Below are 20070 nucleotides of genomic sequence, written 5' to 3' on the forward strand. Positions count from 1 at the left end.
TGCGCGTGCTATCTGCGCGCCTTACCTTTGCGCGTGCTATCTGCGCGCCTTACCTTTGCGCGTGCTATCTGCGCGCCTTACTGTGCGCGTGCTACCAGCGCGCCTCACCTTGCGCGTGCTATCAGCGCGCCTATCCGTGTGCGTGCTCCTGCCTTGCGCGTGCTACTAGCGCAACTATAAACGTATTTTTATTCTTTTTGTAATTTAAACCATCTGTTAGCGTGTCATATTTAGACTATAGCCGATAAATAAAGAACCTACCCCTGTTATATCTATCCTTTCCTTTCTACCTCCTCACTCCCAGCTCCGTTACTCACTCCTCCAATATACGTGGAGGAGGGAGTAACGTGACAAGTGGTCAGAAATAAGACAAGGAAAAGAATTTTGTACCCATGTGTCAGTTCAGTTTATGTAGAGATGTAGAGTAAGTCACCCTTAAAATGTCACGTGACGTGACGTTAGGATCTTGACTAAGTAAGTTACCTAAAAAGAGAGAAATGAGTAGTCTTGGTTAGTGCAGAGAAAAGAAATTTAATTTAGTTACAAAGTTAAAATAAAGATTAGTAATACGCGAATCTTTATTGCTAGTAGGGTCGCAGGTTTTTAATTATATATATATGTATATAAAATTGCATATATAATATTATTTATTTGCATCCATCCGTCCCATAGAAGCGCCATACTTGACTAATACGGGTAGTACATAGCATGAACACTTAGCGTAGTCGGTCTCTGTTTATTTTATTATTAAATATATATTAACAATGGAAAAATCTAAACAGGACAAGGCGATGTCTCGTTGCTGCTGAGGAATACGAATAAAAATAGTTTCCGATAGAAATGATGACCGGCTAGAACAAATTACGATTGATTGCTGTAATCTGTCAATTCTTAATAGGATTTGTTCACATGGAGAAAAATATACGTCTCACATTACTCAATACACGTTCAGTACAGATAAGACAAAGGCTAATGATAATGACAGAGGCCTAACGAGCTATCAATTTCAAAATATATCTTTTGCCGCATGTTTAGCGATCATTAAATCCTTACAAGTCTTGTCAATGTCGCATCATAGCAATAACAAAACAAATTCGATTGTTAATTTTAGAATCTGGCCTCCAAGTAAGTACCTAAAACACTAATTTAACATTCGAGAACTTCCCTGAAATTGCGCTACAAAGTTCTGACGGATTTCCACTTACCTTGGTAAGCGGTGTAGCAGCAGGAGCAGCGTTCGAGCTTCTACAATCTGATCTTGAATTGATATTGATTTAATACTAATTGCATTGCAGTGCATCTCCCTCGTAAGTGTTGGTGAGAACGAGATGCCACTGCGCGTAATTTCAAATCATGATCAGATTTGTAAAGGTCGGATGCCGCTTCAAGTATCATTGCCGGATGCGAAAAAACAACAGTTGCATATTATTGTATGAATATCCCCAAAAACACTACTGTCAGGGTCCTGTGCCACTTCTAATTAAGTTGATTTCGATGTCACTGGCAGTCATTTAATCTACAAATAAGAGTACTGGAGTAGAAACACTACTATTATACTGCTAACCAATAAAACAAGTAGAATAATATTGAATTTCAACTTTAATTGTATAAATCTTTACAAATTCAATAGTCTTATACTACATGTTTCGTATAATAGATACCAGTACATACTTAAACTAGTGCTTACTTACTTATTTCCCTACCTACTACCTATAGGACTTTCGTATAGGTACTACTTCTAAAATAAAAACGATAAAAACAGACACGTAAGAAAAGGAATAAATCATTATATTTTATGGTAATTGTATAGTAATGGTATAAGGTAACAGACAGAAATATAAAGAATGGCAATACAATTTGGTGGATATTGTAGAAGGCACACGTCGTTATGGCAAAGTACAATATAATACAAAACTTCACAAATCCTAACAAACTCCTTAAAACCATAAACTACTCGTATAACTCTATTTTAATGCAAAGCAGACACAGAACTGCGCGCAATCCCTATATACAAAGTGAGGTACAGTCTGATATTATTGTTTGTTTTTAATTTTTTGCCAATTTTGTAGCGGTCAAACTGTTTTTACTATGGCATATTACTTTATATGGACATTACCAGTTCTCACTATTTCCCTGTCTCTATAAAATGGCAAAATGTTTATAGGTGATACTGGCCATTTAATTCTTATACAATTTTATGTTTTTTTTTTCTAATTTGAAAATCAAATTCTGATAAAACTATATTCTGTTTTTTTATTCCGCAGACTAAAATGACATTTCATGTGGTACTACACTGTTACTAAGAAATGTCATCTCATACACATGAAACGTCATTTTAGTTTACGGAATAAAAAAACAGACCTTAGAATCAAATATACTTTTGAATGTATAAAACAATAATTATTCAGGACATTTAGATAGTAGCAAACCAATTTTAAAATATTGCTCAAACTCTTAAAATCTAAATAATCGACAGTAGAATAGTTCAATTACTTACAACTCGACAAAATACTTTAAAATATTTATACAGGTGACATTAAATTGGTGATACAAAACACTTGATTGTGGCTCAGTTAATGCCCAATAGTATACTACAGTAACTCCGTTGTTAAAATTAGCTGTATTTAATTATCGCTAATTTTCTAATAAAACAAATAATGAAAGTCCCGAACACTCCTTTTAATTTCGCCCCGCAAAGGATGTCGAGTCGGCCATGCGAAGATTGGGACTTCGAGACGGCTTTGCGACTGGGCCGTTTCGTCCAATCCATCTGTCAGGGAACTCTTGCTCCAAATGATTTCGCACACTTAGAGCAAACTGCGCTGGTGCACCATCTTGCCGGAAATGAGGATTCTCCAAATTTTGCTCGGCACTTCTTGTAGCAAAATCGTCAACACGTTTCTCGAGAATAATTTTATCTTAAATTTTATTGTAAAACCGAAATCTTGCATAAAATCTTATTTTCTTTGACAAGTGACAAGTACTAATCAAAACACGTTTACATCATAAACTGTGGCAGGTGATTGATAACCAAAGAGGAAAATGTTCATTTGAAATCATTTAACCTTTTCTTTGTTTATCATTATGTTAGGATAACCATGTGAAGCCTAAAAAACGGGATAAAATGAAAAATTTAAACAAATTACTTTTGATTATTTTAAAGCATCAGACTTAATTGAGGGGCTTAGTTTAGGGAAGATGTATGTAAAACATTGATTTTGTATCACCAATTTAATGTCACCCTGTATATTAAACAGGTTAGGATGAAGTAACACAGCTAAATTTAGCTTTGTCTAAATTTCGCTTCAATTTTTACTTCAATTTCCCCAAACCATCGGTATCACAATATCAATTGCTTAGTATTTCATGATTAAATAGCAAACAATCCCTCACATCATAGGAGAATGTCCTAGAAGGCGTTTTGCCGGAAGCACGCAGGACTTGTTAGCACTTACACCGGAAGCAAGGGATTGGCTACTCAATTTAGATATTAAATTGTAAATATTTTCGTTCTGTGTAACTACCTATATAAATTGTAAATTAAAATCAGGAATAAAAGCCATACGAAATAATAATAATTAAATAGCTGTTTCAAGTCACAGACTTTATGACAGTTGTACGTTTTTTTTTGTTCTATGCAAGTGGTTCGTAGTATTTACCTACTTGTGTGTTATATGTTTAGTTTTTCATTTTTGTTTTTACAGCATACTGTAAATTCAGTTGAAAGTCTTAGTTTCAGTTGAAAATATGGGCCGACAGGCCTGAAATAAAGAATTTCAATTTTAATTTCAAAATGCCAATTTCTTAACTGAAATCTTTATGTATTTTCGATTGCATAATATATTTCAAATGTCAAGATATTTAATTTGGAAAACTGTTTAAGTATATTTACTTAAGTGGAATGCAACATTTCTAGGTTACATTATGTCCTTTTTATGCAAAAAAAAACTCATTTAAAAAATATTAAAATGTCAAATCAATTTAGTTAGAAACTAACAGTTAGTTCAACAAAAATATTGTAAATAACATTTTAACCAGAGACACTGGACGGATCATGTGTGGTGATATACATTTCAGGACTAATTACTTATTTTTACATCACCCATGATCGATCAATCGCTTTTAACTCTTTCAATACGCATTTGTGTTGTGACGTTGTCAATCAAAAGGTGCCACATTGTCGGTTGTCAATAAGGTTGATTTCAAATTGAAGCTATATGGAAATAGCGCCTTATTGCCAACCCAACCGACAATAAGTACCCTTTAGTACCCTTTTTGATTAACTATGGCACTTAATTCGTATTAAAAAAAAACAATAAATCGCGTTGTTTCTGAAAGTTTCTCTTTTCGTAAGTCACAAACGATTCCAATAAGGTTAAACGCGCAAAGCTCAACAGAGATGGCGCTGCATTGCAGTGTAATTGGGTCCAAGTGATAGGTGTGAATTCAAATTCGACTTTATAAATTTAATAAAATTCTTCTTTAAAAATAATCCCAGGTTTTTTTATCTTGAGTATATATTTTGTCGTAGTTGCAATTTGTAGAATTTTATTTGCGAATATTAAAAATAAATATATACCACAGACTACAGAACATCTATGGAGAGCCCACAGCGCCATCTATGGCGAGCAATATCTAGTTCTCAAACCAGGGAGCCTAGTGACAATCGTATGTACAATACGCCGATCGCTTCAATATCAATAATGCATGGAAATGATCACACGACTTTTTGTTCGCAACCCAGTCAATAAACGATTGTCATCGTGGCTACTACGGAATTACCCGAACATAGCCCCGCAGTTCGAGCACCGTCGGTTCTTGAGAGCGAGACAGCACAATATCCCGAGGGGGAAGAAGAAGATGGCGCACAGGATGCCGAGGCACGTGAAGTCGTCCTCCAGGATGCCCACGCGGCAAGCCGGGCATGCGTTCACGGCGATTATCTGGAAAATACAACATTACTAATTGAAAACATGTTTTAGGATTGATTGTATTAGGTAGATGTGTAAAGATGAGAAAATCTTGTCCCTGAGTCTGACAACTGAAGAAAATGGTAATGCAAGGCGCCATGTTTTATGTATTGTCAAATGACGACTTATGACGCCTAGAGTGACCGTTATTTTCATCATAACTTTAGTGCATTACCGCACAGAAATGAAAAACACGCTTTTCAAATGATAATATTTTGTCCTGCAAGGAAACTCGGCACCTTAACGCCCAGGCTTCTCAAATCGTAGCTCCTGTCTGAGCGCATGGATGGTCTAGCTGCTAGACTCTAGCAGTAAGGCGTCCAGATTAAGAAGGAATTTATAAAAGCGAAGTACCTGTGGCGGGATGATGACAGTGGTGGCGCCGTAGTTGGGCAAGTAGGCGGTGTTCGGCGGCGCGGGCCCGTACGGCGTGAAGCCGGGGGGTGGGGGAGGGGGGGGAGGCGCGTACGGCGCGCCGGCCGGTTGCGGCTGCGGGTACGACACAGGCGGGGCACCTGAAGTAGTAAGCAAAGGTATTCGGGTTTGTACGAGATTATAAAAGTTACAGGGATATAGCAAATGTGTCCGTCTCATTAATCTTAGAGATGCCCACATACATCATGTTTTATTCCCATCATCGTCAGACTTGCCCGCCAGAGAGATCTGACCGAGACATCTGTGTCTATTCCTAAGTAATGATTTGGTAAATGGGATAATGAGAATTCACCTTAACTGTTAAACATCAACCACTAGGCAATAGGACACAGATTGGATAACCCTTTTAAACAACATTGGGTGTCATTGTCATTACATGCACCAAAGTACCAAAGTTATAAATAAGTTATTAATAAGATTAGGATAAACTAACATAGATAAGTAGGTCTTATTGTAACTATGCGCTGTATATTGTCTAAAATAAATACATATTGAATTGAATAACATTAAGATAATTTCGTTAAAATATTATCAATTTTTCCGTGCCAATGTTCCGATATTAAGTTTCCTCATTTACTAAGGAAATAAAACCACAATTATTATTGTTCTATGTTAATTTGTTAATTGACACCGGTTTTGATAAGAGCTCCCTACACGATGACAAATACATCGATAAACTAATTGTGTACTTATACCCACAAACATTTCCGACAATCTCATTGCAAGCTGATATTTAACGTCTTTGCTAAGAATTATACTATATAGAGGCATCAGAGGTCAAAATAATTTAGGCTACGCATAAATAAACCCAATTTCCCAATCATTGCGCAGTTTGGAGATACATAAACGCTTATCTCATATGAATCACTAATCGAAAAATTATAGGGCTTCATAAACTACGCTTACCTGGCACCGTAGCAGAGTACGGTGGAGGTTGGTCAGTCACAGTAACTGTCGGCTTTTCCATTATTCCTTCTGCTTAGAAACTAAAACACTTGCAGGTAAAGTTTTGCAATAACTTTCTTTGTAGAACTCTACAAGAAACAAGACTCGCTCGCAACGCAACTCGCAAGACAATCAGCTGTCATTGTCAAGTAGCCGTCAAACAACAAAAAAAGTTATCAGTTGTGTTGCCAGTTCAAAAATCGGTTGGGACTATTATAGTTGGTCCAAAAAACTATACTCATCCTTTTCTTTTGGGTGCTGGTGTCATAAAATTATCGGTCAAGGACAAACAATAATAACGCTTTCTCTGCTACTTTTACTGAAAGATACATAAGGCTATCCCGTTCTGACAGTTCCCCCCACCACTCATGCCTAATCATAGAGCTAGCATTTATACTTGGTCAAGCAAATCTTGTCAGTAAATTCAAATTTTTAAATTTGCCGCCTTTTTCTACTGACAAGATTTGCTTGACCAACTATATATTCTTTGCCTAGCATTACATAGATGTGCTATACGCGTGCACCCCTGAGGGACAGAACATACGCAATGCGACAAAATTAAAAACACGTTTTACATTCCTGACAACATACCAAAAACAACCTACGTAATTTGGTCGGGTTCATTGTTACCCACCAAAAAAAAAACGGTGGGCAACAAAAAACGTCTACGTCACATAGGACTTTTTAGAAGTAGTCAGAAAGTATGGATGGTATAGAAAGGATGCCAATCTCTTATGGCAGAATTGTTGCAAGTGACCGCTTTCAGCTTTAAATAATAGTTCCTAATCTCTCCGGTAGCGCTAGTTAGGCTCTGGGACATGAGTATAACATGAACCATATAAGGCAACAAATAACCCAACCAAATTACGTAGGTTGTTTTTGGTAGTATTTTGGTGTATGGTGGCGCCGCCTAATTACTGTTTTTTGATGGACACTTTCCATACATAGAGATTTGGCTCCTTTATATAGTCTCCATGGCAGAAAGGAAAAGTGAGACTATGACAAACACAAACAATAATAGCGCTCTCTCTGCTACTCCTACTGAAAATTGCATAAGAGCATCTCGTTCGGTCAAATGGGAGAGGGGCCATTTCCTTTCTATATTATTGTACCTCTTTGTGCCTTATCCAGTTTTGTACTAGATTCATGCGTAAAATGCTTAAACATGGCAATAATTTACTTAGTATGGAAATGGTAGGGAACTTTTTTTAGTTCCATTTTATTTATTTTCTACTATTTTGTCGCACTATATTTTTGGATCAGAGGAAGGGTCGTCAAACCGTGTAGGTAATTGAGATCAGGTTTTCAAGTTCTAATATGAGAGCAATTTATTATTAACAGTCCAGTTGGAACCCCTAAAAAAGTTAACGCGGGGGTTAGGTAATTTAATCCTTCGGTTGCAAGAAATTATAGTTAAAGCCAAGTTTGATATTAAGTGTAAGATGGTATTTATTTATAGGTACTTACAGTATGTACATTGTAAAAGTCAAGAATCGCACTTTCGAGATTTTTCATGGAATTAAAAAAAATCGTGAGTCGCGCTACTCCAAATCTATTGGTACCTACTAGCCAGGTAACATTATATCGTGTATAGTGTTTATAGAAATCAAAGAAGGGAAATATGTGAAATCTTTACAAAAATAAAAGACGGCAAACTTTTGAACTTTCAATATATTCATTATAATTCACAAAACAATAACTATCAACGACATTAACTAACTTACAACTAGTTGTTCACTATTATTATTTACAAGATTCATCTTTCAAGTTTGTCTGGGGCTAATTTTCCATATGTCAACATGTCATTCTGTTCTGTCAAAGCGATGATGATGGCGGCGGTCAATGCCACTGCGCAAGCGGGACAGCTATATAATAATGCGCGTGCGATAGAGACAGCAACAAGCGAGTCAGTGTCCGTTATTGTTCATGATTAGCGTCTTTACTGTAGAATAGGGAAGTCATACCCGAATAAACAATAATTATTACTACTACTACTGGCAACTACTTAAAAATACAACAGTGTTACGAATTTTTTTGACAAAAACACTGTCAGCTGAAGTCGGATCAAGTTAAAGCCTGACCAGTAATATATGATCATTGTCAAGAGGGCGCTGTTATTCTCATGTATAGGGTGACAGTTCAGTATAGTATGAAAAAAATAGTTCCAGTCAAATTCCGCAACATGGCGCGTGATCATATATTCCTGGTCAGGCTTTAACTTTACACAGGACTTTGCTGTGTGTGTGTGTGTGTGTGTGTGTGTGTGTGTTCTTGTGTGTGTGTTCTTGTGTGTGTGTGTTGTTGTGTGTGTGTGTTGTTGTGTGTGTGATGTGTACACATTTACACCTTACTCCTTTTAAAGCGAAAAATGCAAATATATCTTTGTCGTCGCCTGTCTGTCAAAGTCGGTGCAGAGTTAGCTTAGACGGACTCGTAAATCGGGCCCTTATTATATAGTATTTTTCTCTTAGTTTGGGTACGGTGACAGCTCTGTCATCTCAATACATGTTTGCGTTTTAGTTATACATTGTATGGAGGTGACAGCTGTCTTGTAACTTTATAAAATGGGGTCCGACCATACACAAATGTGCGCAAATTTATATATTGCGAATGGTGCCAACCCGAATACTAATCCCAGTCGTATTTAACTAATCAAAAGAAGCCTGCAGTCATGGTAAGCCAAAATATACAAAATAATAGTTAACTTAACAAAAATAGTGTATAAAATTAATGTCATTATTTACAGACAAAAACGGTGTATTTCCATTGGTCCCCGCCCCACGTGACCGCCGCCATACAAAAGGCGGGGACAGATGGGAATGATTCATACGAATACATTTTACATCTTTTCCTATCTGGGCCCGGCGGGGACAAATGGACATACACCACAAAACACATATTATTAAATTTATAACCGCATCTTTAGAACAACATTCCTTATACCAAACGATACGGTTTTCAGACAAAATGTAATAATTGGTTATTATAACATCAACCGAACATGTGTGGCTTTCCATCAGAGAAGGGTCGTTTCTAGCAGGAGTTCTGTTAGAATTTCAGATGAAAAGGTCCTTATGGCACACGAAGCATAAGGACTCTTCTCTGATGGAAAGCCACATATAAAGGTTGGCTAAAAAATTAGTGCATTGCCATTGCCAGGAAGGTTTTGGGATTATACTGAGCAACTTTTACTATGGGACCAACCACGAAATCGCGAAAAAAAAAATACCCTCCCATAGAAAATGGACCAGCCAAAATGTATGAAACAGCCAATTTTTTTACCCGCTTTCGTGGTTGGTCCCATAGTAAAAGTTGCTCAGTATAATCCCAAAACCTCCCTAGCCACGGAAATGCACTTATGTTTTAGCCACCGTGTATATTGTTAACATTTGAAACCATACAGTAAATTGTGAAATTGTAACATATTGTTCTTATTTAAACTAAGTTTAAAAACAAATAGGTCAATGAACATAATGACAATCATATGAGATTCCTAATAGGGGTTTCATATTGGTTGTCACTTGCCCGTACAATAAATAACTAACCACCATTACATAATGTCTATTCTGTCATATGAACGCGTCACTCAATAATAATAATTACATAGGTACTAATAGTTTATTTATCACATTAAAATATTTAATAATGTGCAATATTCAGCACAAATGTCAACACAATAATTCATAAGAATCATAAGTAATATAAAACTTCTCAATTATTATTAGACGCATGCGGTCATGTTTTAAATCATAAATTATTTATTTTGCTCATTTGTTTGTGATTTCTACTTAAATAGTTCTGTTCAAAAAAGCATAACAGCGGTAAGTGACATCGGAACATTCGTTTAAATTTGGAGTTTACTGCCAAGCAATTGAATGAATTATCAAATGTCACTCGCGGCTGTGATGTGTGTGTGATACGAAATATATAGAAGTCATAACATACGTGACCCATTAGATGGTTAAGATTAACCATCCAATGGGTCACGTATAGAAATATTTCTATGCTCAACATAAAAAATACTCTGTTTTTTATACCAGATACGAATATGACGGTTCCATTACCGCAATTAGGATAAATTCGCAAAGCTTATCGCAGATGGTGTCTTTTAGATATGCCACATCCAAAGAATCATGAACCATAGTTTGTTTCGTTCTAAGACCCATCTGTGGGTTTTAATTTGTCGGACCGATTTGTTATTTTAGTAAAAATACGAGGGCAAACATGATGAGTGGGTGGTGAATTTGCTAATCAAACTCTCCTTTTTGTTTTTATTTTTAGAATTTAAAAACAGAGTATAGGTACACAATAAATAATCGCAACGTCTACGTAATATAATGCCACATATTTTAGTAATAACTAGTTTCTTCGGATATCGACTAAATATTGCATTATTATTTTAAGTAGTTTATAATTTGTATGTTTTGTTTTATAAAAATAGCAAATTATGTTATAATGTTGGTTTGTTGGTTGGAAGGAACTATTTTAACTGAAAAATCTTTAAACCATTTTTTTTTTTTTTGGATTGGAACCAGGGGCGTAGTTAGAGGATATGGCGCCCGGGGCAGTCACCAAATTTGCGCCCCCTGAAGACTGACAAATGTTTCCCTGCTGCTGCCTTTTGCCCATTTTGGCGCCCCCCTTGGATGGCGCCCGGGGCACTTGCCCCCCCCCCCCTCCTAGTTACGCCACTGATTGGAACCCTCAATGTAGAAGAATTCTTTTCTGTAGGGAATTAGAAAGTGCCACCAGGTAGATCATAAAATAAAAAGTTGCTTTCTTCACAAACAAAATAACCGATCAATATGAACATTTACAAACAAATTGTGCGATTTATTTTATTACTATGCTTTGTATTGTGTATTTTTTGCCGGCCACATTTGAACTGTTTGATTCAGTGTACTGAAACATAACATAATATAACATTCTGTCATTCTGGCAAATGTTAGAGGCTGTACGTTTTTTCCAAGGTCTAGAGAATATTACATTTTTTAAAAGCCGTATACTGGTGAGAACCGGCTAAATATTACAATATAGCCTACCGAGACATTATCGGTTCTAATAGAACCTAGGCCTAATAGCCGCTCCGTATATCACGGCAATATAGCGTAATCCACGAAAACCGAACCCTTGAGAACCGGGTATAGTCCGGTTTAAACCGTTCCGGAGCCCAGCAACCATTCTATTCCTCACGCCGGTAGTAGGGTGGCCGAATGTTTGGGAGCATCACCGCTCCTTAGAACCGCATCGGAGCTAGCAACCGCTCTGTCCATCACGGCGGTAGGAACCCGGATATAAGCCGGTTAGAACCGCACTGGAGCCCAGCAGCCGCTCTGCTCGTCGCGCCGGTAGTAGTGCGGGCGGTTGTCGGCGAGCGAGCCCGGATATAAGCCGGTTAGAACCGCACTGGAGCCCAGCAGCCGCTCTGCTCGTCGCGCCGGTAGTAGGGCGGGCGGTTGTCGGCGAGCGAGCCCGGATATAAGCCGGTTAGAACCGCACTGGAGCCCAGCAGCCGCTCTGCTCGTCGCGCCGGTAGTAGGGCGGGCGGTTGTCGGCGAGCGAGCCCGGATATAAGCCGGTTAGAACCGCACTGGAGCCCAGCAGCCGCTCTGCTCGTCGCGCCGGTAGTAGGGCGGGCGGTTGTCGGCGAGCGAGCCCGGATATAAGCCGGTTAGAACCGCACTGGAGCCCAGCAGCCGCTCTGCTCGTCGCGCCGGTAGTAGTGCGGGCGGTTGTCGGCGAGCGAGCCCGGATATAAGCCGGTTAGAACCGCACTGGAACCCAGCAGCCGCTCTGCTCGTCGCGCCGGTAGTAGTGCGGGCGGTTGTCGGCGAGCGAGCCCGGATATAAGCCGGTTAGAACCGCACTGGAACCCAGCAGCCGCTCTGCTCGTCGCGCCGGTAGTAGTGCGGGCGGTTGTCGGCGAGCGAGCCCGGATATAAGCCGGTTAGAACCGCACTGGAACCCAGCAGCCGCTCTGCTCGTCGCGCCGGTAGTAGTGCGGGCGGTTGTCGGCGAGCGAGCCCGGATATAAGCCGGTTAGAACCGCACTGGAGCCCAGCAGCCGTTTTGCTCGTCGCGCCGGTAGTAGTGCGGGCGGTTGTCGGCGAGCGAGCCCGGATATAAGCCGGTTAGAACCGCACTGGAACCCAGCAGCCGCTCTGCTCGTCGCGCCGGTAGTAGTGCGGGCGGTTGTCGGCGAGCGAGCCCGGATATAAGCCGGTTAGAACCGCACTGGAACCCAGCAGCCGCTCTGCTCGTCGCGCCGGTAGTAGTGCGGGCGGTTGTCGGCGAGCGAGCCCGGATATAAGCCGGTTAGAACCGCACTGGAGCCCAGCAGCCGCTCTGCTCGTCGCGCCGGTAGTAGTGCGGGCGGTTGTCGGCGAACACGGTGACGGCAGGGAACGGGTGCTGCTGGATGAACTTCAGCGTGGCACGGATCTGGAATGGAAAAATAAACACCGGTTTGATATGACAATATTTAAAGGTGGTGCTGATATGACAAAATTTCTTGTTATGTCAACGCTTATAGACCGCGAGCCAGGCGCAAATTTCGTCAGTCATCGCCTCCCCGGCGAAAACTCTTATAGCGGTTAACGGCTATGTATGATGAACCCTCGTGAACGTCAGCTGCCGCTCCGTTGGTGGGTTGAGGAATGGCAGCCACAGACACGCGTAACACGGTCTTTCCACCGCGATACAACCGGCTGACGATTTGTTTTATTAACAATAGCATCTAAACTATCATCTGACAAAGTATCAAGCAGGAGGCGATAACAAAAAATTTTTTATAGACTTTATTTTATTTTATTTGCTGCAGCTGACGTTCACGAGGGTTCATCATACATAGCCGTTAACCACTATACGAGTTTTCGCCCGGGAGTCGATTGGTCATGGAAATCTGTTCCTGGCCCGCGGTCTATTATTTTAGGTACGAATTCTCCATTCCTGCACAGATCTTAAGATGCTGAAGTTTGAACTCTCCTGATTGGTCGAGGAGCAGTTAAATTTACGTAAAAAGTTAAATAAATTTTAATAAACTCACGTGATGTACGAAATGTGGAGGCTCCACAGCCGGAGTAGTGCTCAAGTGTTGCAGAATGAAGTCGTCTGACTGCTCTAACCATAAGTCCACCCCGCGGAGTGGGTCGTAGTTGAAAGGCCCGATGCGGAGCATGCCCACTGCGTTGTCGTATATGTCCAACACCTAGAGAAGATAACGTAAAGTTAATAATAATAAAATAACTCTACTATTGCTAAAACTAATTAATAAGTTGAATTTGTGATACTAGCTTTTCCTACTTACTTAGTCTAATCAATGAGGTTGAGTTTCAACTTCATCATAATATTACGTTGTCACTGGTCCTTCATAAATGGACTAAAGGTCGGTTGCACCAAACTGTTTGTCATCGTTAAAGAGTTCGCTAAATTTTTATTGTATGGAAAGTTTCATAGTAAACCGCCGCGGCGCGCCGGGTGACGTTGATCAGTCTGTCAGGTGCGGATGGTGCGACTGGCACTAAATCGAGCCTAATAGCTGGACGTCAAAACTTCTTGGTTCGTCAAAGTTTCAAGATGTGGCACGTTAATAAAAACACGGTATAAATAATAATGTGTTATTAAAAAGTTGATAACCACAAGACCAGTAGTCAGAAGAGAACACAAAACAGTAAATACCCGGTTTATATTTAAAAAAGGTACCTGAGCGGAATGTGGCCCTCCGGTGATAGTCCTAGCTCCTCGTAGCGGCTGCTCTGGTCCCTGCAAAATCACAGGTCACAACTAAATTAAAAATAAAAACAATAACGATTAACCAGAGGTTTCCCAAATCTGAATCTATTGACGCTTCGGAAAGTCGTATTAGCTTAGACCTCTAAGACAGAGACGAAGGCCTCATGAGATTATTCAACATGTGTACTATTCATCTTTAAAGTTCTCTATCTTGCTTCACCAGATCATTCCCCCTACGTCTGTATTTTTCGATTCGTTAAGTATGTTACTGTGCCTCTACCAAGTCACCTTGTAAGCAAAGGTGTCGAGTTCACATTAGGGATGAAAATTCCGGAAAAAATCGAATGTTCTTTTTGGGAATTTTACAAAATTTCGTTCTTTTCAGTTTTTTTCCAGTTCTATTCAGAAAAATTAAATACGTCACACACAATGCCACTGATGAGTGATGACAGTGTCAATGCCATAAACAAACACATTAGACGTGCAACCTTAACCTACCTGTTTAAATTCTTAACTAAGTACATTGAAAAATACAGTTTTGAAAAAAACTTGGTTTGTTTCACTACTTACTTACTACTTACTTCGCTGGCTCAGCGACCCGAAGTGGATCTTGGCCTCCGATACTAGGTTTCGCCATTCGTTCCTATCCTGTGCGATCCGACGCCATTCAGCCGCCTGGATGTCACATAGGTCCTTCCGGACCTCATCGATCCACCGGTACCTAGGCCTTCCGACCGGACGTCTCCCAGTTAGTCGCCCCAGATAAGCTCTCTTGGCCGCACGATCCTCTCCCATCCTCTCCACGTCCAGCAGCCTTGCTCTCGCCGATGATGTTGGGCTCGCCCACCAGTTCTTCCACCTCCAAGTTCTTCCTTACTCTCCAAGACCCTTGTAGGGCCTAAGATCCTTCTAAAGATCTTCCTCTCTGCCACCAAGAGCTTGTTTTTCTCCTTCAAGGTCAACGTCCACGCTTCGCATCCATATACCAAGATCGGTCTTATCACGGTTTTGTAAACTCTAATCTTGGTTCTCCTGCTGATGAGCTTGGACATTAATATTTTGTGAAGGGCTGCTGTCGCTACTGAACATCTTAAGGCATTCTGGATTCTGGTTTTTTTCAGCTTTATTCTTTTTTTCGGAAGTATTGTAACTGAAATTTGCATTGTTTTTTTCGAAAGAAACTTGAAAAAAACGAGCTGTTTTTAAAATTTTCCCGTAATTTTCCCGGTTTTTTCAACGCTAGTTCACATCACCAAACTTGCAAGTAAGGTCGACCTCCTCTGACAAAGCTTCGAGCACAATAGGTTCTAATTGGACAATGGGCAGGGCAGCTCACCTTGTCGGGGAAGGTGGCGGGGAACAGGTCTCCGTGACGGATGTCCACGCCGACGCCGGTCACGAGCGGGGCGGGCGCGCCCCCGCCGCCGCCGCCGCCCAGCGCCGTGTTCAGCTCGCAGCAGCACGCGAGCGTGAGGTCGATCTCCACGGACTGACGGTGGAACGATACTGGAATGTGATTGGTCGATTGTGACGTTGTGGCTATTTATTGCAAAACATATCATACAATAGGTACAAACAGTGGCGTAACTAGGGGGGCAGAGGGGGCAAGTGCCCCGGGCGCCATCCAGGGGGGGGCGCCAAAATGGGCAAAAGGCAGCAGCAGGGAAACTTTTATAAGTCGTCATGGGGCGCAAATTTGGTGACTGCCCCGGGCGCCATATCCTCTAGCTACGACCCTGGGTACTAAACACATAAAAAAACCGGCCAAGTGCGAATCGGACTTGCGAAGGGTTCCTTACCGTTACGCAAAAACGGCAAAAAAATCACGTTTGTTGTATGGGAGCCCCACTTAAATATTTATTTTATACTGTTTTCAGTATTTTTTATACCGTAAAAATTTCAACTGTCTAGCTATCACGGTTTATGAAATACAGCCTGGTGACAGACAGACGGACGGACAGAAGAGTTTTAGTAATAGGGTCCCGTTTTTACCCTTTGGGTACGGAACCCTAAAAAACGAGGAATTTGGCTAGCGTGATAAAAAATATACCTACAGATAGTCGCCTAATCTATGCTAACGTATCCGTAATAGATTAATTTCTTTTTATGACTTAACGTATTTTTAGGTATAAAAATTGAGCTGAATTTTTAGCAGTCATTAGTATTCTACGATATTCTAAATTACCTTCTACACCGTTTTATAAATGTATCTAAAGTTTCCCATTCTAATGAAATAACTAAGTGAACGATTAAGCAAAACTCGTCTTCACATAACTCCATAAAAGCCGCTTCTTTTTCGATAGTGAAAGTCATTTAAATAATTGGTACAGTAGACTTATGGTTGCCATACGTAATCGACAAACAAGTTTAGTGTAGTTTTCTATGTAAGGTATTCTTAACTTTAATGAATTAATAAACTGCTTTGAGAATCAGCGCTCGTTCGTTTTAGGAGTGTTCTAATGATTTACGCGCCTTATAAGGGTGCTGGCGAGTAGGTATTATAATATGTATGTTAACTGCGATGTTACTTCATCATCTTCCTCGCGTTGTCCCGGCATTTTGCCACGGCTCCATGGGAGCCTGGGGTCCGCTTGGCAACTAATCCCAAGAATTAGCGTAGGCAATAGTTTTTACGAAAGCGACTGCCATCTGACCGTCCAACCCAGGGGGGAAACTAGGCCTTGTCGGGATTAGTCCGGTTTCCTCACGATGTTTTCCTTCACCGAAAAGCGACTGGTAAATATCAAATGATAACCCTTAAATAACCAGTAAATAGGAAGATCGTAAGATCTATGTTATATATCATTTAGTTACAGGCGTTTCAATCATCGAGTGCAAGCATCAGACTTTAACTCACATTTCTAACCTTTGTGTTGCTGTAATTTGAATTTGAAATCATTTATTTCGTGTAACCGTGACATATACATTCTGTTAGTAAAAAAGCTGTTTCAAGAGGGTTAGTATACCTAAGCCTAATAACAATTATACCTATACCAAATAATGTAATGTAAATACCTAAGTAATGTAATGTAAAGTAATGCCATGAGTCCTTAGACATTTGATCCTCAGGAAAATCAAGATCGATTGACATTTTATTTACAAAAAAACTGTCAAGTAGCCAATTACCTATTGAGCCTAGAGCTCATCTCTAGCAGGGATGTTGCGGATGCCGATTTTTTGACATCAGCGGATGCGGATGCGGATGTCGAGATTAGGCACATAAAAAACGTCAAATATTACACTTTAGTAATTTTTATTTAAAAAAAACGAAACTTAGTATTTGAATAAGAATATAGGTGCCCCACAATCGCATTACTATACTAAAGTCCAAACTTTTTACTTCTTGTCGTAGTCCGTCATAGGCTAAAGTGCTCGATCGACGAATCAGAAAAACGAAACGAGATTCCTATTGGCTAATGACGAAATTACCCAGCACTTACGCCGCCGCTAAGACGTTCCTGTTCCTACCTGTTCCACATCCGCATCCGCATTAGGCTCCGCATCGATTTTATGCGGATGCGGATGTTGAAACTTATGCGGAAGTTCCGCGATTGCGGATGCAGATGCGAATATTTGCAACATCCCTAATCTCTAGACACCAGCAACTTACACATTATGTTCGCGAACAGCTCGTCCGAGTATCTATGAGGGTCGGTGAAGCCCCCAACCAGTTGTAGCTCCAGTCTGCCCTCAGGGTAGCCCACTGCTAATTGTTGGACCCTCGCCACCATGGCCGCTGCGGCCTCTGCCGTGCCGGAGCCGTCGAGGTGCGCTAGAGCGACTGCTCCTGATCCTGGATTTAAAAAAAAAACTATTTTCAGTATAGGTACTCTAGTCAACAAAAGAATTGTCATTTTTGCTGATGAAAACTGTCATCATACTGCCATTTATAATTTTAGAAGGTAAAATTGGATATGTCTAACCGCAGTTTATAAGCACAAAATATGTTTTTAGGGTTCCGTACCCAAAGGGTAAAAAACGGGACCCTATTACTAAGACTCCTATGTCCGTCTGTCTGTATCTCACGAACCGTGATAGCTAGACAATTGAAATTTTCACAGATGATGTATTTCACTTGCCGCTATAACAACAAATACTAAAAAGTACGGAACCCTCGGTGCGCGAGTCCGACTCGCACTTGGCCGGTTTTTTTTTATTTTTTAACTTGTATACCTATAATGTGCAAAGAAGTCCTTATTATGCGATTACTAGTACTGTTTAAGAATTGCTTTCAATGGCTATTTAAAAAATTGGGATTTTTGTAGGAAAGGCAGATACAAAAAAAATTTAAATGCTTCTCTTGATAAAATAAAGATATTTCGAAAGCATAAAATTAGTAAAAAATAAATAAACAACTTTTTCCTTACCTGAATGCCTCACAACGACTATAATACATGATGTGGCGTCATCTGAACCGATGATGTTTACATTTTCTGAAAACAAATAAAAACAATAAATTGTCTTCGGTCCATAAAATTAAAGATGAAATCACATGAGTGCAATAACATTGTTGTAAGATAAGCACTTAATAACGACATGCCGTGTTATCTTAAATTAAAGATGAAATCACATGAGTGCAATAACATTGTTGTAAGATAAGCACTTAATAACGACATGCCGTGTTATCTTAAATTAAAGATGAAATCACATGAGTGCAATAACATTGTTGTAAGATAAGCACTTAATAACGACATGCCGTGTTATCTTAAATTAAAGATGAAATCACATGAGTGCAATAACATTGTTGTAAGATAAGCACTTAATAACGACATGCCGTGTTATCTTAAATTAAAGATGAAATCACATGAGTGCAATAACATTGTTGTAAGATAAGCACTTAATAACGACATGCCGTGTTATCTTAAATTAAAGATGAAATCACATGAGTGCAATAACATTGTTGTAAGATAAGCACTTAGTAACGACATGCCGTGTTATCTTAAATTAAAGATGAAATCACATGAGTGCAATAACATTGTTGTAAGATAAGCACTTAATAACGACATGCCGTGTTATCTTAAATTAAAGATGAAATCACATGAGTGCAATAACATTGTTGTAAGATAAGCACTTAATAACGACATGCCGTGTTATCTTAAATTAAAGATGAAATCACATGAGTGCAATAACATTGTTGTAAGATAAGCACTTAATAACGACATGCCGTGTTATCTTAAATTAAAGATGAAATCACATGAGTGCAATAACATTGTTGTAAGATAAGCACTTAATAACGACATGCCGTGTTATCTTAAATTAAAGATGAAATCACATGAGTGCAATAACATTGTTGTAAGATAAGCACTTAATAACGACATGCCGTGTTATCTTAAATTAAAGATGAAATCACATGAGTGCAATAACATTGTTGTAAGATAAGCACTTAATAACGACGGGCCGTGTTATCTTAAATTAAAGATGAAATCACATGAGTGCAATAACATTGTTGTAAGATAAGCACTTAATAACGACATGCCGTGTTATCTTAAATTAAAGATGAAATCACATGAGTGCAATAACATTGTTGTAAGATAAGCACTTAATAACGACGGGCCGTGTTATCTTAAATTAAAGATGAAATCACATGAGTGCAATAACATTGTTGTAAGATAAGCACTTAATAACGACATGCCGTGTTATCTTAAATTAAAGATGAAATCACATGAGTGCAATAACATTGTTGTAAGATAAGCACTTAATAACGACATGCCGTGTTATCTTAAATTAAAGATGAAATCACATGAGTGCAATAACATTGTTGTAAGATAAGCACTTAATAACGACATGCCGTGTTATCTTAAATTAAAGATGAAATCACATGAGTGCAATAACATTGTTGTAAGATAAGCACTTAATAACGACGGGCCGTGTTATCTTAAATTAAAGATGAAATCACATGAGTGCAATAACATTGTTGTAAGATAAGCACTTAATAACGACATGCCGTGTTATCTTAAATTAAAGATGAAATCACATGAGTGCAATAACA

At 39.5% G+C, this 20070-nt stretch overlaps 2 protein-coding genes and 1 long non-coding RNA gene across 5 annotated transcripts in view; all 3 read right to left on the bottom strand.

The window, feature by feature from the left end:
• LOC134745416 (uncharacterized) overlaps positions 1-20070 on the bottom strand; it is a 217525-nt gene that overhangs the window by 118974 nt on the left and 78481 nt on the right. The gene's annotated exons all lie outside the window — the stretch shown is intronic.
• LOC134745308 (membrane protein BRI3-like) lies at positions 1582-6470 on the bottom strand. Its single transcript, XM_063679300.1, has 3 exons — positions 6312-6470; positions 5325-5485; positions 1582-4943 (listed from the first exon to the last, which is right to left on the bottom strand). The coding sequence occupies exons 1-3, from the start codon at positions 6370-6372 to the stop codon at positions 4779-4781; spliced, it is 387 nt and encodes a 128-aa protein (XP_063535370.1). The 5' UTR covers positions 6373-6470; the 3' UTR covers positions 1582-4778.
• Positions 8004-20070, bottom strand: part of LOC134745391 (protein N-terminal asparagine amidohydrolase) — a 91765-nt gene continuing 79698 nt past the window's right edge. For all 3 annotated transcript variants that reach the window (XM_063679429.1, XM_063679430.1, XM_063679428.1), the window contains 6 exons: positions 18449-18514; positions 17692-17874; positions 15418-15587; positions 14052-14111; positions 13396-13557; positions 8004-12791 (listed from right to left, as the gene is read on the bottom strand). In XM_063679429.1, coding sequence (XP_063535499.1) covers positions 12666-12791; positions 13396-13557; positions 14052-14111; positions 15418-15587; positions 17692-17874; positions 18449-18514 — 767 coding nt within the window. In that variant the 3' untranslated portion in view covers positions 8004-12665. The remainder of the gene's footprint in view (positions 12792-13395; positions 13558-14051; positions 14112-15417; positions 15588-17691; positions 17875-18448; positions 18515-20070) is intronic.

This window comes from Cydia strobilella, chromosome 11, assembly GCF_947568885.1.
Source record: "Cydia strobilella chromosome 11, ilCydStro3.1, whole genome shotgun sequence".
Lineage (NCBI taxonomy): Eukaryota > Metazoa > Arthropoda > Insecta > Lepidoptera > Tortricidae > Cydia > Cydia strobilella.